Source organism: Podarcis muralis, chromosome 2 (genome assembly GCF_964188315.1).
Source record: "Podarcis muralis chromosome 2, rPodMur119.hap1.1, whole genome shotgun sequence".
In the NCBI taxonomy this organism is placed as follows: domain Eukaryota; kingdom Metazoa; phylum Chordata; class Lepidosauria; order Squamata; family Lacertidae; genus Podarcis; species Podarcis muralis.
The window spans coordinates 96,700,973-96,719,709 of record NC_135656.1 but is presented as its reverse complement, the minus strand read 5'-3'; the positions used below and the strand labels follow the sequence as shown (position 1 = coordinate 96,719,709).

General features: G+C 42.8%; 1 protein-coding gene across 6 annotated transcripts in view; it reads right to left on the bottom strand.

Moving 5' to 3' along the window:
• The window catches only part of FRMD4B (FERM domain containing 4B), a 235,277-nt gene that overhangs the window by 3,677 nt on the left and 212,863 nt on the right, over positions 1-18,737 (bottom strand). For 2 of the 6 annotated variants that reach the window (XM_028719421.2, XM_077925044.1), the window contains 6 exons: positions 18,402-18,630; positions 13,923-13,979; positions 7,265-7,415; positions 6,194-6,361; positions 4,013-4,818; positions 1,461-1,593 (listed from right to left, as the gene is read on the bottom strand). In XM_028719421.2, the coding sequence (XP_028575254.2) occupies positions 1,461-1,593; positions 4,013-4,818; positions 6,194-6,361; positions 7,265-7,415; positions 13,923-13,979; positions 18,402-18,630 (1,544 nt within the window). The remainder of the gene's footprint in view (positions 1-1,460; positions 1,594-4,012; positions 4,819-6,193; positions 6,362-7,264; positions 7,416-13,922; positions 13,980-18,401; positions 18,631-18,737) is intronic. The other 4 variants (XM_077925045.1, XM_028719428.2, XM_077925046.1 and 1 more) reach the window with 4 other exon arrangements.

Here is an 18,737-nt window from a genome sequence, read left to right as displayed (position 1 = left end):
GACTTGAGTATTGCCCACTACACTGGCTGGCGGTGGTTTTCCAGAGTTTCAGTCGTTGGACATTGCTAGCCCCACCTGGGTATGCCAGGGAATGAATGTGGGTCCTTCTATTTGGGTGCTGGAGGCAGAACACCGCAACTCCATTCACCATGCACAGAAGGTACCGCCCAGGAGTCAACATTCCATGTTTTGTTTTAAGATGCAGTTTAGAACTCTGATTGCACAGGGCTCCGGTTTGTTCAGTAAGGCTATATGAGAGCACCCCAAAAACATGGGAAGTCAGAAAAGGCCTCATGGCAACAGGGAAGGAGATGAAGGCACAGCCTTGCAGGCCCATTTGTACTTGTGTGGTGCCTTCACACATGTAACAACTAAACAAGCTCCCCCCCCCCCGCTTCCTTCTAAAATCCCTAAGCCGATGTCTGACCTAAAGATATGCTGTACATGCAAAGAAATGCTAAGGAAGTAGACTATCCACAATTCACCAGTGTAATAGCACAATGCAGGCTCTTGCACGACACATTTCAGGAGCACTGCATGGTGTTGCAAGCTTATACAGAAATTCAATTTACAGTGGTACCTCGGGTTACATACGCTTCAGGTTACAGACGCTTCAGGTTACAGACTCCGCTAACCCAGAAATAGTGCGTCAGGTTAAGAACTTTGCTTCAGGATGAGAACAGAAATCGTGCTCCGGCAATGCGGCAGCAGCAGGAGGCCTCATTAGCTAAAGTGGTGCTTCAGGTTAAGAACAGTTTCAGGTTAAGAACGAACCTCCGGAACGAATTAAGTACTTAACCCGAGGTACCATTGTATTAGGGCTGGAGTCTTAATTAGCGTGTGCAGTTTTCCAGTTCTCTAAATCAGGGGTAGGTCACAGGTAGCCTTCCAAGGTTTTCTGCGATGGCCTGTGCATTTACTGCTACCCTGTAGACTCACCAGTGGACCATTGGTCTGGGGAAATGGTTGGTGTGATAGAGACTTTTTTTTAAACCAGGCCTTTTAAACCAGGCCTTTTGGTTGACCTGATCAACATCCCATACCCTTTTAAAATGTGTCTCTTTTGGGGGGATATTATTGGGTTATTGCTTTTATTTTTATTTTATATACTGTGATATTTTTATGTGAACCGCCCTGAGACCTCCGGGTATAGGGCGGTATATAAATTCAATAAATAAATAAAAAAAATGATACATTGCCCTTCCCGGCTTTATGCCCTTCCCCATTACAGCTGCAAATTTCTGTCTCAATCTACTTTCAGTAAATCGGCCTAAAGTCCTGCATGCAACAATCAAAATGCTGTACATGAATGAAGAGACGGAGCTTGAGTTCAGTTCTCAGAAAAAAAGTTGAAAATGACAGAAGTGGCTTTCTTATGTGTAGGCTGCTGCATTCCAACAGGCAAACCAGCTGTAGACATATCACAGTGTAAGCCACCAATTCCATTGTAAATAGCTTACCTGCTCGGCAGTGGGTGGTTGCCATACACACTCCCGTAACAGCTAGCATAAGAGGATTGAGACAGCGTATCATAATCGGGAAGTCCCAGTGCAATCGGATTCCGCCAATTCCCAGAGGCATTTGTAGAAGATGCTAAAGCAGAGGGGGAAAGAAAATAATGTTAGCAGTGACTAACTTGCCTAAGGATTCAAGCATGATTTTTTTCTTCACATACTCGAAACACAGCCATTAGTTAGAGGCTGTTTTCAGACAGAGACAAATAAGTGGAAGACTGGAAGAATGTTTTTTATATTGTAAACCACCCTTCGGATGAAGGGTGGTACAGGAATTTAACAAGCAAAAATAATAAATAGTAGAACCTCAAACTGTGAGCAGTTGATGTACTGCTACCAGAAAAGTATAGTCAGCTATTGCAATGAGTTCACAGAAGTACCACATAGATTCACTGGTGAGAATAACATGCTCAGTCAACTTGATTAGGGCAATGCACCTCCTTTTTATCTACCTTTAGATTTTAATCCGATCAAGTTACAAAGCAAATCACAGAAAACAATTGCTCTGCTTTTTATCTTACACTGCTTAGTTCTGCTCTAATTCATAATTTAAAAAACTATCATAACACTGTATTCCCTTAGATTCCCTATCTCCACCATACATCTTCCTGAATATTCTAGATTTAACTAAAGCGATACTTATTAATTTTTTATTTTAACATAAATTCAGTAACTCTGTTTTTATATATGCTAGGTTCTATTACAATAGTTGCATCTTTTTCTAATACACAAGTGCCCACATTTCTGTCATAAAATTACTTCCCACTCCCCCCTCCCCAAGTTGCGTGATGGTTTATCTATTATTAAGACTTTATGAGCTTTGTGTATTAAGACTGTTTCTTTCAATGGCCTAGGCAATTTTCAGTGTTGGGCAAGAAGTCCATGCACAGGTATCAACACATTTTGTATTTTTGTATATCCCCAAAGCACAGATACTGGTTGAAAACCCAATATAAACCTTAATATTTGTCTTATTCTCTTATGTACTTGTCCCTTTGTGCAGTAATTTTTGGATGTGTTTGCTGCTGCCACCTTTTGTGGATAAAAATGTTTCATTAACTGCCTAGATCTTGCCACTATGAGAGGCAGGATGTGGAACTAGATGAGCCACCTCTGAGCCAGTAGGCTTGTCCCCAGTTTCTTAACCTCCTGCACACTGTTGACACCCAATTACTTTGCAAACCAGCTTGACCATTCTTTCTCAAACCAGTTTAGCAAGGCTTCTACAAATTATTTTAGCTCAATCCAGAGCTCTGTCGTTCTTACGCAGCACCGCATCTACTCTGACACTGAGAAACAATATTAAAGAAATGTTTCCCATTAAATGTTTTATGTAAATAATGAATAAGCAACAGTAGCTAGGATTGAATTTAAACACACACACACACACACACGTGCTCGTGCACACAGATCATCTATTTGCACAAAGTAATTACAGAATGTGAGATTGGTCTAATACTCTGTCTTATGCAGTATTATGTATCTATTTACTATTCTCATTAAAAAAATTATAACCTGTCCTTTTCTTGTATTTAGGGTGGATTACGTAAAAGAAACTTCAATGAAACGCACTGGAAAACAGTAATAAAACCAGGGTAAGTGGGTGGACTCAACAGTTTAAAACAATACATACACCAGAAACTAAATATGTCTTAATCACCCATGAGCCTGTTCCATCCTGTTTGGCCTAGGCAGGCCTGTCTGCAGGCATGGTGTAATAACAGAGGAAACCTTGCTCTTGTGATTTCACCAACCTAACCTCTGGCACAGAGCAGCAAGGCCTCTCTCTAGGTGGTACCAGGGGCAAGGGAGGGTTACATGGGAGCAGGTGTTCCTCAAGGTACACAGGCTGTTCACTGCTTTAAAGTTTCAGGCACCATGGCATGGACCTCCAGATCTACCTATTGATGAAAGCAGCTCCTTTCAAACAAGTGCAGTATGTTCCCTACTACTCAATATTCAAGGCATCTGCTTTCTGCACCAGATACATTTCCAGGTAGTCTCAAACAAAGAAATACCAATATGAAGTTCAAAATTCTAAAGCCTCTCCATTTTGCAAGCTGTATTTATTTTTATATCCAGTTTTTTTTAAAAAAAATATCCCAATAGTTATTCCTGCTTCCAAAAGCTGATCAACTGGATAATTCTTTCCCCCTGCAGCCTGTGCTGCTCAGTGAACGAATCAACAGGGCAAGACTAGAAGCATTTGCTCCAGAGGCACCAGCAACCTGAGTCTCTGGGCTTTATCTCTGCTACCTGATCCAAAGCCCTGTAAACGTGCCAACGAACACAGGGAGTTTTTATGTGAGCATTTACCAGAATGGAGGAGGCGTTCATTGTGTGCGAAGAAAGAATTCAATTTAGATATGGATGTGTTAAGTTGTTACAGTCAGTGGGACCTTGGTTGTGTTGGTACACCTCATACACCCATGAGCAATTGCTGAGCTCCAGAGCCCACGATATGCGTGAAGCTGCAGAGGCACAAAATGGAGAGTTACCTGAAGAGAACGATGATGCGCGGCTGCTCGGACAACAGGGGACCTGCAGTCCAGCAAAGCCCAGGCTCCTCTGTGACCCTCTGTCGGCGTCAAAGCCTGCCTGCAGGCCATGAGCCTGGTCTTTGTGCCCAGAGGCACGCTGGTACCAGCCGCGAAGATGCTCTGCTACTAAGGCCTTGTGAATGTTTTTGGTGATGTGTTCAGATTTCACGGACGGCTTCCGCGGCAGGCGAAGGGTGGCGTACGGGTTGTGCGGCACTCTCTCCATCTCGTCCTCGTGGAAAGACCTGAAATCCCGATAGCGGCGCTCGTGTCCATAGTGCGCCGACGAACGGTAGGAAGGGTTAACTGTGTACTGGCCCTCCGTGCCATTTTCATACACGTAGCCGCTATTGTAATACACATCGCACTCCGTGTAAGGGGCGTAGCCGGGAATGTAGCAAGTGACTGACGGCTGCTCCTGGCTTTTTGGGTAGCCGCCATTGCGGACGTCCTTCTGGGCAAGGTTTGGCATGCTTCCCGAATTCGCAGCAGAAATGTTCTGCTTCTTGGTCCATCTCCTGTTTCTTGTGCGGTTGTCCAGAGTCTGGGTTGTATAGCAGGGGCTTGGGGTTGAGGTCACATAGTATTCTGCACTGGACTGGCTGGTGTAGGAAGACCCATCATCTAGGATTTCTGTACTGCTGCTTCTCGGAGATTTTGAAAGGGTGAACACTGGCTTTTCGCTGGCAGTCTCAGACAGCAAGTTGGTTTGGGACTCCAAGCTGCCCCTCCGCTGCCTGCAGTGCTGGGGGGATACATCCGGCCTGAGAAAGCAGAAAATTGCCTTTGTTACAAACATGGCATCTAGTTCTACCCAACAAATAGCATAGGGCAAAGCTACAATACTTTGAATTACAGGAAAGGTAGGCATTGGTTTTAAGTAAAAAAACTGTAAGAACAATGAAACAAGCTCTCTATGGAGGCTGTGACGTCTTTTCCTGTGAAGTTTTTCAGAAGAAGTAGAAGAAGAAATTTGGACTTGATATTCCGCCTTTCACTCCCCTTAAGGAGTCTCAAAGCGGCTAACAATCTCCTTTCCCTTCCTCTCCCACAACAAACACTCTGTGAGGTGAGTGAGGCTGAGAGACTTCAGAGAAGTGTGACTAGCCCAAGGTCACCCAGCAGCTGCATGTGGAGGAGCGGGGAAGCGAACCTGGTTCACCAGATTACGAGTCCACCGCTCTTAACCACTACACCAAGCTGGCGCTTCATGGGAAGTCCAGGCAGGAATCTAACAGGGATATAAAATATCACAAATATAATGGGAGGTTGGAATAGTTCATGTTCTGTGGTTGCAGTCTACTCCACAAGAGTCTCAAATATCTACGTGCTATGCTAGGATTTCATGTATCATTGTTGGCATTCATCTGTCTCGGGAGACAATGGAAGAGTGCAAACCTTGAAGAGTTACAGTGCCTGCTGCGGCTGTAGAGACTGATACGGTGTCACAGGGCTAACCAGTGTTTCCCAAACTTTTCAGTACTTCCTGCGACAACTTTTATCTGATTCAGAACATCTGTACTAGTCAAACATTTGTTGCAAAAAATAAAATAAAATGAAGGAAGATAAAGCAGCAAAGGAAGCTGAGCAGCATTTGAGTTCCGCTGAATAATTTCAAGCAAAGCTTGTAATTCCTTCAGTTTCAAGGATACCTAAGAATGTCTAACATTCCTCTGGATAACATCCATCAGGTTAGGGAAATCTGGGGAAGCTCCCTCAGCCTTCAAGAGATGTAGGAGCTTGGTTTACTGTTTTTGATTGAATGCAAATATATAGGGGACCAGCAATAACTTACTTCTAGGGGTAAGCAGCTTTTGGGAAATTTTAGGGAAGCTTTTAATGTTTAATAGGTTATTGTATTTTAATATTCTATTGGAAGCCGCCCAGAGTGGCTGGGGAAACCCAGCCAGACAGGTGGGGTATAAAATAATAATAATAATAATAATAATAATAATAATAATAATAATAAGCAATGCACCCAACATCTCAAGCTTTCAAAGGAGTACTATGGTGGACACACCCATGATTTTATCTATTATTTTATGATATGCCTCTTATCATAAAGAAAGATTATGGATGAGCTAATTCTTTTCTGTTGGAAATGCTTTCTGGGGGAAAGAAAGAAGAAAACCAGCTTACTGTAAATGAGTGCTACTATACGCATTGCGTGTGAGAACTGGTGTTGTGGGCATACTTCTTCCACCACGGTGCTGCCTCTCCACTGTTCTGTACGGGCTGCTGTGTGTTGACAAGGGGTCTCTGTGATTATAAATAGAGGAATCCGATATGTGGCCACCATCCCAATATCTTCAATAAAATGCAAAGCAGAACAGCATTCGCGTTACTCGCCGACAGATTGAAAGCGGAAGATTTGAAAAACACAGGAAAGATAGTATATAAATCAAGCACAAAGTTCACGCAGGAAAGCATCTTGCAGAATGGCTGGTATTTTGAGAGCTGCGAAAGTGGAACTTTTAAAAATGCGGAGGAAGAGAAAACGAAAATAAAAGCAGAGGTGAAACCAGTTAACTTAGCAGTCATGCTTTGTTGGGATGGTGGTGCAAGCTCATGGAATACTAAGATACAATCTCAAGTGACATAGAATGGATGAGGAGTGTAGAAGTTAGAAATAATGGTGAGGAGTTCACACAAGTGGTTCTGCACGTGTACTGAGGATCTCCAGTTTTCTCATTCCCACTGAAGGTCCTTATGCTTTATTAGAAGCAGCTTGGAAAGGTTACCTGGCTTGCTGTAGCAGCCTTTGAAGGGGCACAAAGGATTGCAGTGGTAAGAGAAGAGCTCAGAAAACCCTGGCCGTGGAGATGAAGGCTCTTGAGGTCCTACCTAGAGCCAATAACTTGTTAAGCTTTGCTTGCAAGTTCCACAAGTCCAGCCACTTTTTGTTTAACCTAGATCCCCTACTGAATAATCTCAAATGTTCAGTGTTGCATGCAAACGCACAGAAATGTGTCTTCAGTTCACGGATGATAGGAAGTTCAGCCATGAGAAATTGCTCAATGACAAGTGCCCCTCTCCCCACCCCCCAAAATTGTGTTGCAAGTCATTTTGCATGCTTCTTTCTTAAGAGGCAGAAAAGGTGATGGATGAGTAAATAAATAAATAACAGCAGTATTTTAAAAATATCATCACCTTTGTAGAAAAACTAAGCAAATGTTACTGAAGTTTTTGGCAATGTCAGAAATTCTGTACCTGGAGTGCCTGGATTCAAGGAGTTGCTCATTCATGGAGGACTTCCTGAGATGGATTCTCTCCATCCCAAGGGATTTGGGTGGTGGAGATTTTGGAGAAAGTGGCACAGAGTTTATTCTTTGGCCTGGCACAGCAAGAGAATCGCTACCTGCTTAAAAAAACAAGAACACATGGTTTTAAAACTTGGAAGGAAGAGGAAGGCATGTTGTGTGAATCCCTAGCAACCTTCACATCCTTAATTAGAAGAATCTCTCTCTCAACCCTATCATTTTGCATGCTTTCATTTTACAGAAAGTTAAATAATACAAAGGGAAAGAAGCAATACATAGTTGGAACAGGATTTAGTTGAATGTAAGGGCGAAGTCATGCACACTCCTGGCATATTTCATGAATTAATTTATTAAGATGTTAGCCTGCTAATGTCATGTTTTCATTAAAAAGGAAGACAGATTTATTACGCCTAAGCAAAATCCCAAGCCACAGAGTTGAACAATGTAGCATTTTAATACAATGCAGCAATGATAGAAACTCAGGTATAAGGGCTGATTTTTTTAGTATTCAACAGTCATTCAGGTATTAAAGATTCATCCAGTCCTCTTTATAGATTTAGCAACTGAGTTTGCACAAAAGGCTGTTGCAAGTCAGACTATTGGACAATCAAGCTCAGTATTGTCTACAGCGACAGACAGTACCAGCTCTCTAGAAGATTTTCCCAGACTACTTGGAGATATTAGGGACTGAACTGGATTCCTGTTGAGTTACAGGACTTCCCTAGTACTCTGGACTTACTTTCTGTCGCATTTTGACCTGTTATAGCAAAAACTTTCCGAGGTTTGAAAGCAGCACATTCAGACCACATGTTCGAATTATCTGTCCCACAAACATGTTTAAGCCCCCAAAACTTTGGAATCAACTTTGGAATTCCTGGGGCTGAATGGGATCAGTATTGTATCTAATGAGACACCTGACATTTCTTGTGCACACATTTGGATGTATACATTGAGATGTAAAGCAATAATCATAATCATAGATAAACAAATTAATGGAACGAGCCCCGTGAAGGAGGAGCAAAGTTTTCTATTTATATAGGTGTATGCCTGGAACTCTATAGCACTTTGGAAAGGGAATGGTTCGTGCAGAGCAGCTGGTTGTGCTATTTCATGAAGAGACAGTTGCATTTTCATTCAGTCTCAAAGAGCATAACAGCTGTGACGAGTCAACTGGGGATAGGGGGGCTGTGCAGGAGAGCTAGTTATCTCCCCACCTAATGTGGTCTATACATTTCTCCCAATTCCCAGAGTGGCTTAACAATCAACCTCTCTTCCCAGGGAACCCTGGGAATTGTAACTCTGTGAGGGGAATAACTTTCAGCACCCTTTCCAAACTACAGATGTCAGGATTCTTTGGGTGAAGCCATGACTGTTTAAAGTGGTATGGTACTGCTTCAATTGTAAGATGTGGCCAGAGAGAGCGAGAGCAAAAGCCAAGTCCTTAGTTGTAGCTTCCCAACTCTGGAGCACTCTCCCCTAGAGACTTCCTGACACTGTTGTCTTCACTCTTTTTTATTTGCCTAGGCTTTGAAGCTGCAGTGGAAGCTTTTTATTAGCTTTCCCTTATTTATTCTTTCACTGACTACATCCTATCTGTTGCTCTCCATGTTGTTTGTGGACCCCCCCCCCCCCGATATATATATATATATATATATATATATATATATATATATATATTTGCTTTCGTAGATTTTCACGGGTATAGGAATGCAGGTTTTGGTGTCCTCGGGTGTCTTCCCGTGTAAAAGTTGGGGTGTCTAGGCGACGTTTCGACGAGGTCTCACTCGTCATCTTCAGGCTGGTGCTTTCGGCTTCTTGTTACTGGAACAGAGCAGGATCTCAGTGTTTGAGTTCCTATAAATACTGTTGAGGAGGTGTGGTGTCTAGCCTCCAATGTTCTGGGCAGAGAGGAAGTTCCCAGGCTAGTGTGCCTTTTCTTCTTTTGTTCCTTAATTACTTGAGGGATATCTTGAGTGATTTCTTGAGTGATATCCTGAGTACCACTTAGGTGGGTCATTAGGTGTGGATTAGTTGCTAAAGCCTTTGTGTCTTGACCTCTTGAACTTTGTGAAGAGTTTTTCTGAGAAGATGGCTGTACTGCACTTAGTTGTGCTCTGGCTTGGCTTCGTGTATAGGGGCGAGCTGTGGTTTTGTGGCCTGTGCCAGCCAGATCTGTGTAGGGATTGCAGGGGGGTGCAGCATCCGGAGGTGCCACCATGGTTTGGCTACTGGATGGTGTCTGTAATTTATCTGTGGAGAGGGTCTGGGTTTGGGTCTGGTGTGGTTGATTGGTGATGGCGTTCTGTGTGCCTCTGGATCTGGTGTCAGTTTTTGTGGGGAGGGCTAATTTCCAGATGTCTGGCAAGCGGGATGTGTCGTCACGCTTGTTCATGTTGTGAGGGTGTTTCTCTATCTCGATGGCTTCCATGATTATTCTCTTGTGGTGATGTTCCATGTTAAAGAGCAATTTGGAATCTGCAAAATTAATTTCGTGTCCTGTTTCTTTCATGTGTTGGAAAAGAGAGGAAGTTTTTTCTTCTTTTTTGACGGCATTCTTGTGTTCTGCAATACGTGCATTTATTCGTCTGTTTGTTTGTCCAATGTACGTGGCTGGGCAGACTTTGCAGGGTATTTCATAGACCCCTTGGTTTTCCAACTGGATTTTATCCTTGGGGTTTCTGAGGATATTGGCTATTTTTTGGTTGGTGCAAAAGGCTGTTTTGATATTGTGTTTATGGAGGATTTTGCTAATTTTATCTGTAGTGCCCTTGATATAAGGAAGGAGGGCCATGCCATTGTTTTCTTCTGTGTCTTGGTTTTTGGGGGGTGTTTCTTTTTGGATTAGCTTCGTAACCCTGTTTTGCTGGTATCCATTGGCAATTAACACATTTGAGAGATTCTGTAACTCAGTTGTCAAGTGGTCTTTGTCAGCCAGGCGTTTGGTTCTGGAGATGAGAGTCTTGGCTACAGAGTTTATTTGTGCAGGGTGGTGGTGTGATTGTGCATGTAAGTAGCGGTTGGTGTGTGTTTTTTTCCGGTAGATAGTGTGTCCTAGGGAGCCATCAGGTTTTTTGTAGATTAGGACGTCAAGGAAGGGAAGTTGGTTGTTGGCTTCTATTTCCATAGTGAATTGTATTTTGGGGTGTAGGCTGTTGAGATGTGTGAGGAAGCTATCCAGTTTTTCCTTCCCGTGTGGCCAAATTACAAAGGTGTCGTCAACATATCTGAGCCAGAGTTTGGGTTTGTGTTCTGACTTGTCTAAAGCATTGGTTTCAAAGTGTTCCATGTACACCGGTCATCGCAAACCTGTACATGGAACACTTTGAAACCAATGCTTTAGACAAGTCAGAACACAAACCCAAACTCTGGCTCAGATATGTTGACGACACCTTTGTAATTTGGCCACACGGGAAGGAAAAACTGGATAGCTTCCTCACACATCTCGACAGCCTACACCCCAAAATACAATTCACTATGGAAATAGAAGCCAACAACCAACTTCCCTTCCTTGACGTCCTAATCTACAAAAAACCTGATGGCTCCCTAGGACACACTATCTACTGGAAAAAAACACACACCAACCGCTACTTACATGCACAATCACACCACCACCCTGCACAAATAAACTCCGTAGCCAAGACTCTCATCTCCAGAACCAAACGCCTGGCTGACAAAGACCACTTGACAACTGAGTTACAGAATCTCTCAAATGTGTTAATTGCCAATGGATACCAGCAAAACAGGGTTACGAAGCTAATCCAAAAAGAAACACCCCCCAAAAACCAAGACACAGAAGAAAACAATGGCATGGCCCTCCTTCCTTATATCAAGGGCACTACAGATAAAATTAGCAAAATCCTCCATAAACACAATATCAAAACAGCCTTTTGCACCAACCAAAAAATAGCGAATATCCTCAGAAACCCCAAGGATAAAATCCAGTTGGAAAACCAAGGGGTCTATGAAATACCCTGCAAAGTCTGCCCAGCCACGTACATTGGACAAACAAACAGACGAATAAATGCACGTATTGCAGAACACAAGAATGCCGTCAAAAAAGAAGAAAAAACTTCCTCTCTTTTCCAACACATGAAAGAAACAGGACACGAAATTAATTTTGCAGATTCCAAATTGCTCTTTAACATGGAACATCACCACAAGAGAATAATCATGGAAGCCATCGAGATAGAGAAACACCCTCACAACATGAACAAGCGTGACGACACATCCCGCTTGCCAGACATCTGGAAATTAGCCCTCCCCACAAAAACTGACACCAGATCCAGAGGCACACAGAACGCCATCACCAATCAACCACACCAGACCCAAACCCAGACCCTCTCCACAGATAAATTACAGACACCATCCAGTAGCCAAACCATGGTGGCACCTCCGGATGCTGCACCCCCCTGCAATCCCTACACAGATCTGGCTGGCACAGGCCACAAAACCACAGCTCGCCCCTATACACGAAGCCAAGCCAGAGCACAACTAAGTGCAGTACAGCCATCTTCTCAGAAAAACTCTTCACAAAGTTCAAGAGGTCAAGACACAAAGGCTTTAGCAACTAATCCACACCTAATGACCCACCTAAGTGGTACTCAGGATATCACTCAAGAAATCACTCAAGATATCCCTCAAGTAATTAAGGAACAAAAGAAGAAAAGGCACACTAGCCTGGGAACTTCCTCTCTGCCCAGAACATTGGAGGCTAGACACCACACCTCCTCAACAGTATTTATAGGAACTCAAACACTGAGATCCTGCTCTGTTCCAGTAACAAGAAGCCGAAAGCACCAGCCTGAAGATGACGAGTGAGACCTCGTCGAAACGTCGCCTAGACACCCCAACTTTTACACGGGAAGACACCCGAGGACACCAAAACCTGCATATATATATATATATATATATATATATATATATATATATATATATTTCTTTCATGGCTAGATGCCCAGGGAGCAAGCTTTTCTAAAAGTCTGCAGGACACAGATCTCCTGCTCTTAAGTGGAAATATTTATTATTATTATTAAAAAGAGCACTACTGTTTTATTAGCTGGACAATCTAAAACACTTGTGGGCAAACCAAGCTATCACTACCAGTTAATTCTATTCTACGTCTGAAATCGGCATGAGCTCCAAGAGTGAACGTTTTTGCAAAGAAAAAAGAAAAGCTGAGGACTAAGTCCTTTTCTTGATGACTCAGAAGAAGCAAGATCAGATATATTAAAAAGGGAGTCATCTAGGTCATTCCATTATTGGCGGAACCACAGCCAATTGGGACTGGCCAATTAGAAAAAGCTTGCCGGATCAAAGCTACAGAACAATTCGCACTGTAGGAGTTTGAGCACTAAAGTTACAGGTTATCTGTCTAAGCAATAATGAATGGGAAGGGAGGGACGGAGGGTGTTTCTAGACAGCTAATGACTAGATGAAGGAGTATGGCTAACCCTGCCTGTTGTCAGCTGGCAGGAAACACACAACCCAGATGTCATTATGGCAATTAAATAAATCATGGGAATCCTTAAAAATGTATATAAAATGGATAATAATCACTTGTTTGTGTGTTAAACAGGGAGCTATATCTCTCAAGGAGATTGAGAGATTGCATTAGCATGCCAGATTTCTTCTTATTCTCAACAAATTAGCAGTTAAGTCCTTTTCAGAAAATGGCTCAAGGTTAGCTCAGGATCGCCATAAACTTTGCTGTTCAGCGCAATGTTCACAGGATATCATGGGGCTCAATCTTAGGCAACAGTAATGGTGGCAGTGATAAAGGGAGAGGGGAAAAATAGGGTTGCCATACATCCAGAATTTGCTGGACATAGCTGGTATTCAGCCCTTGTAAACAGTACCAGGGAGGAAAGCACTGAAATGTCCGGGAAAATCAGGACGTATGGCAGCTCATATTGGAAGTGTAGATTTTGGCAAAGTTCATTATAAATAGCCCCAAAAGTCTTCTTTTGAGATTTTGAAGAAGAAGAAAAAAGCTCAACACCCCTAGATGACGCCCAAGTATGTGCATATTTGTAAGTATTCTGCTGGACAGTGAATGTGTATATTTATTGCAAGTGTTCAAGGGGGGGGGGGCAGAGAGGAAATGGGCAAAAAAGCATGTCTCTCTCTTTGCAATGGCAAAGTGGCCAGCTGAGAGTATCCCTCATGGGAGGGATAAACCAACTTCAGTAAACTTTGTCAGCTGCCCAAGTCTTATGTGCTAATCCAGTGTTATGTACAGCCAGTACCTTCCTGTTTCTCTAGGTCAGGGATGGTGAGTCTGTGGTCCTCCAGATGTTGCTGGTCTACAACTTCCACCATCCCTGACCGTTGATCATGCTGGCTGGGGCTGTTGGAGACCAACAACCCCTGGTGGGGCACAGGTTCCCCACTCCTGTTCTTAAAGAAAAGGAACAGACAGAAATACTCATGCTGTCTTTAGAAATAAGCCTGGCTTTTTTTAAAGGCTCTGTACAATACATTCCAGTCGTGGGCTGTTGCAGGGGGAATAGCCAGTTCCCTAAGAATACACAGTGTAAAATTAGGGAGCTGGGACATTCCCAACTTTGCTGTGTTTTATCCGCTTGCGTTGAAAAGCAAAAGCCACGTACCATCTTCAAATGTTGTTGTGTCAGACAAAGAGCTGCTCTCAGAAGGGATGATTTCATCTAGGGGGGGGGGGAAAGAAAAGAAAAAAGCTTTAAAAAAGACAAATGTTGCAATCTGGAATATTAAACACAGGGCACAGTTGTTGGGTTCACTCACTTAGGTTTGTGTATATTTACAGGTTCTGATATAATTACCAAATTACCAATGGGAGTACTAAGAACAAACATAAATACAGCCCCACAACTTAAAAACAACCAGGAAAAAATAGAACCCAGAACTGCCTTTTGATAGCAGGTGTGTTGGAGAATCTAACTAGTCTCAGATTCTGTGAAGAATAATGCCAAACAAATCAGCTGTTGGCAATTTTTAAAATTCTTCTCTATGTTACAATAGTGTCCATTGATACTGGGCCACACGCATAACATTTGCTGCACTCTGCACAAATGTTCACCACTATGAAATGCACAGGAGTCATACCAGAGCCTTTTACCATCACCCAGGATGCGCCAGCAGACAGCCCAGCACAAGCAAGACCAACAAAACTGTGGCTATGGCTGCCAAATACATTTGATCTATCCACAACTGTGTTTTCTGTTGAGCAGCTCCAGAAAGACACAGCTGCAACAGATTAATTGCTGAACCAGAAAGCTAAATCGGCAAACTTTCGAAAAGAACTATTCACCTCTTTTTTACACTGGCAGATTTCAGAAGGATGAGGTGGCAACCAGCAGCCACACAAGCTGCTTGCAGAGTGTTTGGAAGAGCACTTGGCAGAAACTGATGGAGAACATTGCTGATCTCTTACAAGGCTAGGTAGTCACTGCCCACAATGAGAAAAGACAGGCAATGAACTTGAGAAATGGCAGACACTACCTACTGTAGGCCAAGTTTTTTCTTTGTCTAGCAAATAGCATGATAAATAATAATGGTAAACAGAAATCAATAAAATAATTGCAAATCAGTACTTAATAATAAAAAATAGGATATTTTTCGACATGTTAAGGCAGCCACGAGTGTCCCAAATTCTGCAATCCTTTTCTTTTGACACTCAAAATCAATCCTCTGGTTCCTCATGACTGTAAACAAGTGCTGAAATACAACCAGGCTTGCTTACTCTGTCTTCTTTCCATGAACTTCTATACACAAAGCTCTTTCTCTCTCCTCTCTCTCTATTATGTGTATTTTGTCCCCTTTAGCTTTTTGCCTTGATGCATCATTCTGTTCCCGTGTCTTTGTTCAAAGCAGTCCTCAAAAAACTTTCATCATCCTCACTTTGTTCTTTGAAGTAGGGAAGAATATTTTGTGATACCCAAGATCCCAATTCTAAGAGACATCTTATTTTCTTACAAACAACACTTCTAAGATAAGGGGATATATTCTAAATTCACCCTCTCTCATGTGTAAACACTGGGGGTTGCAATGGCAGCACCCAACCCATTCTAAACTAGCCTAGAAGGAACTTCCTGTCTTGCTACTTACACCATTTTATTGAATCATAGGACTCTTAAGTGCAAAGGCAAGCATCAGGATAATCTATAGTAATGGACGCCAATTATTACTCTTTGTGTCATTATCATATCCCTTGATATTTTCCCCTTTACCCTGATGATAACAACACTGTGATTTTTGCATTCCTGAACATTTTGCAAGGAATTATTGTTCAGTGATCTCATGTTTAAACAATGGAGGTTACAACTGCATTGCTTAGGCCACTTTAGCACAGAAGGGAGTTCCTAGTTTGTAATCACCATGTCATATCCTTTTATTAGTGTTTCCCCAAACACATCATGGTAATGGACATTTCAAAAGCGTTTTTTTTCTCTCCATCTATCCCTTTGCCACAATCCTATGTGACATTACATACAAAGGGTGAAGTACAAACTCTTAGCTTTAAAATCAGAGATGAGTGGATGCCAACAGCATGCCAGAAACCATACTGATGTCAGATAAGCAAGTTGTGCAGGCCTGCTGGGCAAATAACATGGTTCAGTTGCAAGTCAGTGTGAAACTGCTAGTCAACTACAGTGCAGAAGGAACTGGCTTTCATTGGCAGGCACCCAACATTGAAACTGACCCATGTCTTGGCCTTCATGCCGATTGTCCAGCTTTTGCTCCCAGCAATTAGCACCTTTTAGGCTTTCCTTGGCTTGATTAAAGAGTCCATTTTGGTATCCAGCCATTTTCTCCCCATGAAGGTGCCATAACCACCATCACCCTAATCCTCTTAATCTTCAATTTGATAAACTGTGCTAAATTGTACTCTTCATGCTCCTGCCTGATCCGGTTTGTTTCCCAACGCCTGAGTCATTTCAGGGAGCTCTCCTCTGTACATTTCAGTGCCATTTCAAAATGCAGGAACCACCTCTGGACCAACCACTCAGGCCCATGCATTTTCCTGCATTCATCCTCCCACGTGTCTGCCCGGCACATAGGTGTTGACGGCTAGGTGAAACAAATGGCTCTGCATCAGTTCCCAGGGCAGCCTGGGGTAAAATACCTGAATGGAAGGGGCCATCAGGATGCCATCCATAGCCAAACCAGGCCACTTTTGTCTCGTAGTTAAAATAGTGCAAGTGTGCCTAAAGCAGCCGTGCCAAATTCCTCCCCCCCCCCCATCCTGCTTCAGCAGCCTGCCATGCCCCATCCTATCAAAACAACAACAAACAGACCTATGGTCACGTAAAGCATACTCAATAAACACACAAGACATAACCGGCTGTGTTCTTAGATAAGTAAGGTATACTATTCATGTATCAAATCATAAATTTCAATGGAAGTAACTCATAAAGTTCAACAAACGAACAAAGCAGAAGACCCAGTGGATCAGATCATTCTCTAGTCAGTTCATGCATAAGGTCCATCCGTGTAATGGTGTCTGTTCATAAGGTCCAAACAATCCACATGAAAGGTTGTTACAGTTCCACGGAATTCTTTCACAGAGTCTAAGACATGGATTTATGGAATAATGGCCTTGTTTTGCCATCCTGGGCTTCATCAGTAGTTAAAGCTCATATGTGTTTGGACCTTATGAACAGACAGGTGGAATAGACACCATTACACGGATGGACCTTATGCATGAACTGACTAGAGAATTATCTGATCCACTGGGTCTTCTGCTTTGTTTGTTTGTTGAACTTTATGAGTTACTTCCGTTGAAATTTATGATTTGATACATGAATAGTATACCTTATTTATCTAAGAACATAGCTGGTTACATCTCGTATGCCCCATCCTATGCCAGGAGGTTCAAGGGGCTGTAACAGGGTTTCCGAAGGAGGCAGGAAATCCCCACTGCACAAGAAGCATTCCTCTTGCTTGTCTCTGCATCCAACCCATTACTGTTGACTTAAAATTTTCAGTTCATTGAAAGGCACCCAGGTAATACAATACTGAAGTCACGTTATTATCTACATGTAATAAAAGATGCCCTGCCAGCTACTCACGGCTACATGAACATACACGCAGTTGTAAAAATGGCTGCTGTGCGTAGAAATGACGGCATAGTGGCACATCAAAGGGAAGCAGCTATAGGGCTAGTTGGAACAACTTGGTTTGGAAACTGAAGAGGCCTAATTTGGACTTCTCAAAAGCCATATTTGGGACTCAGGAGCTTCTTGTTCTTTTTTTAAGAGCCCCTGGGCAGATGATGACTGCTGTGCATCATCTAGCCAGTATTTATTCACCCTGCTGTGTATTATACAACTGGCCCTAGATTGTCCCCTGTTCAGGGGGACCAGCCTCCTCTAAAATCACCTTAGAAAAAAAAGCAGTGCTTACAAGCACCTTACAATCCTCTTTCACAATGGGTTTCTTATATAGGCACTGTCTCATTACAACGTCCTTACTTTACAAACTCTTAAAGACAACTGACATATAAAACTATGCACGCTTCATTCTTGCTATCTTGCTGGGAATTCACAACCAGACACCATCTACACACACACACACACACACACACACACACACACACACACACCCCTTCCCCTTGCTGCCAACTTTTCTTACACGTCTTAAGACCTAGCTTTAATTATGTGCTTGATTCATAATGCGCCCAGCATTAGCCAAGAGATCACACAACAATTTCTGCTAAAATCAGCATCCGATACTCAACAGAACAAGGTACCACACTAGTTTCGGCTGGGAGATGCCGCCAGCCCTTCGACATACAGCAATTCGTTGGTTTGCGTTCTCCCTCGAACATGCCAGCGCTTGTGCTGCACTTTGAGACTCTGTTCCCTTTTAACCACATCTTACATAAAACACGGCAGCCAGATTACAGGTAAGCTCCAGACTTTGCTGAACGCAGAGGCTCTGGTTTCTGGTGGGCAGGACTGCATCTTTGCCTGCTGTTGGTATTAAAACCATGTTTTTCTTCCACAAGAGAAAAACACACCCAACAAAAAGTACTTGAAAAACAGATTCTCTCTCCCCAACCTCCCAGCCTCCTCATCCTCATAAGAATGTTGTTAGATCTCTGATACCTGGTAAGGTCAGGGTTGATTTCTGTGTAGGCTTCTTTCCACACTTGATCCTATACTCATTAATGGAATTTTCAATCTCCTGAAGCTTTTTCACTGCCTCTATGTACTCCTGTTTCCTCTTCTTCTTCACATTTTTGCATAGGTCTGGCTCACTGGAAAGTTTCTTCACGGCTTCCACCATCTTTTGCTGTATGAAAAAGTTGCTTTCCAGATTCTGCAGAGCTGGGTCCTACGGAGCCAAAATAAAGTAAAATAAAATCGGGATTTCCCTGTTTGGAACCTGAATTTAAGCCAAGTCTTTGGTCTTTTGAGGTTTGAACAACAACAAAAAATTGA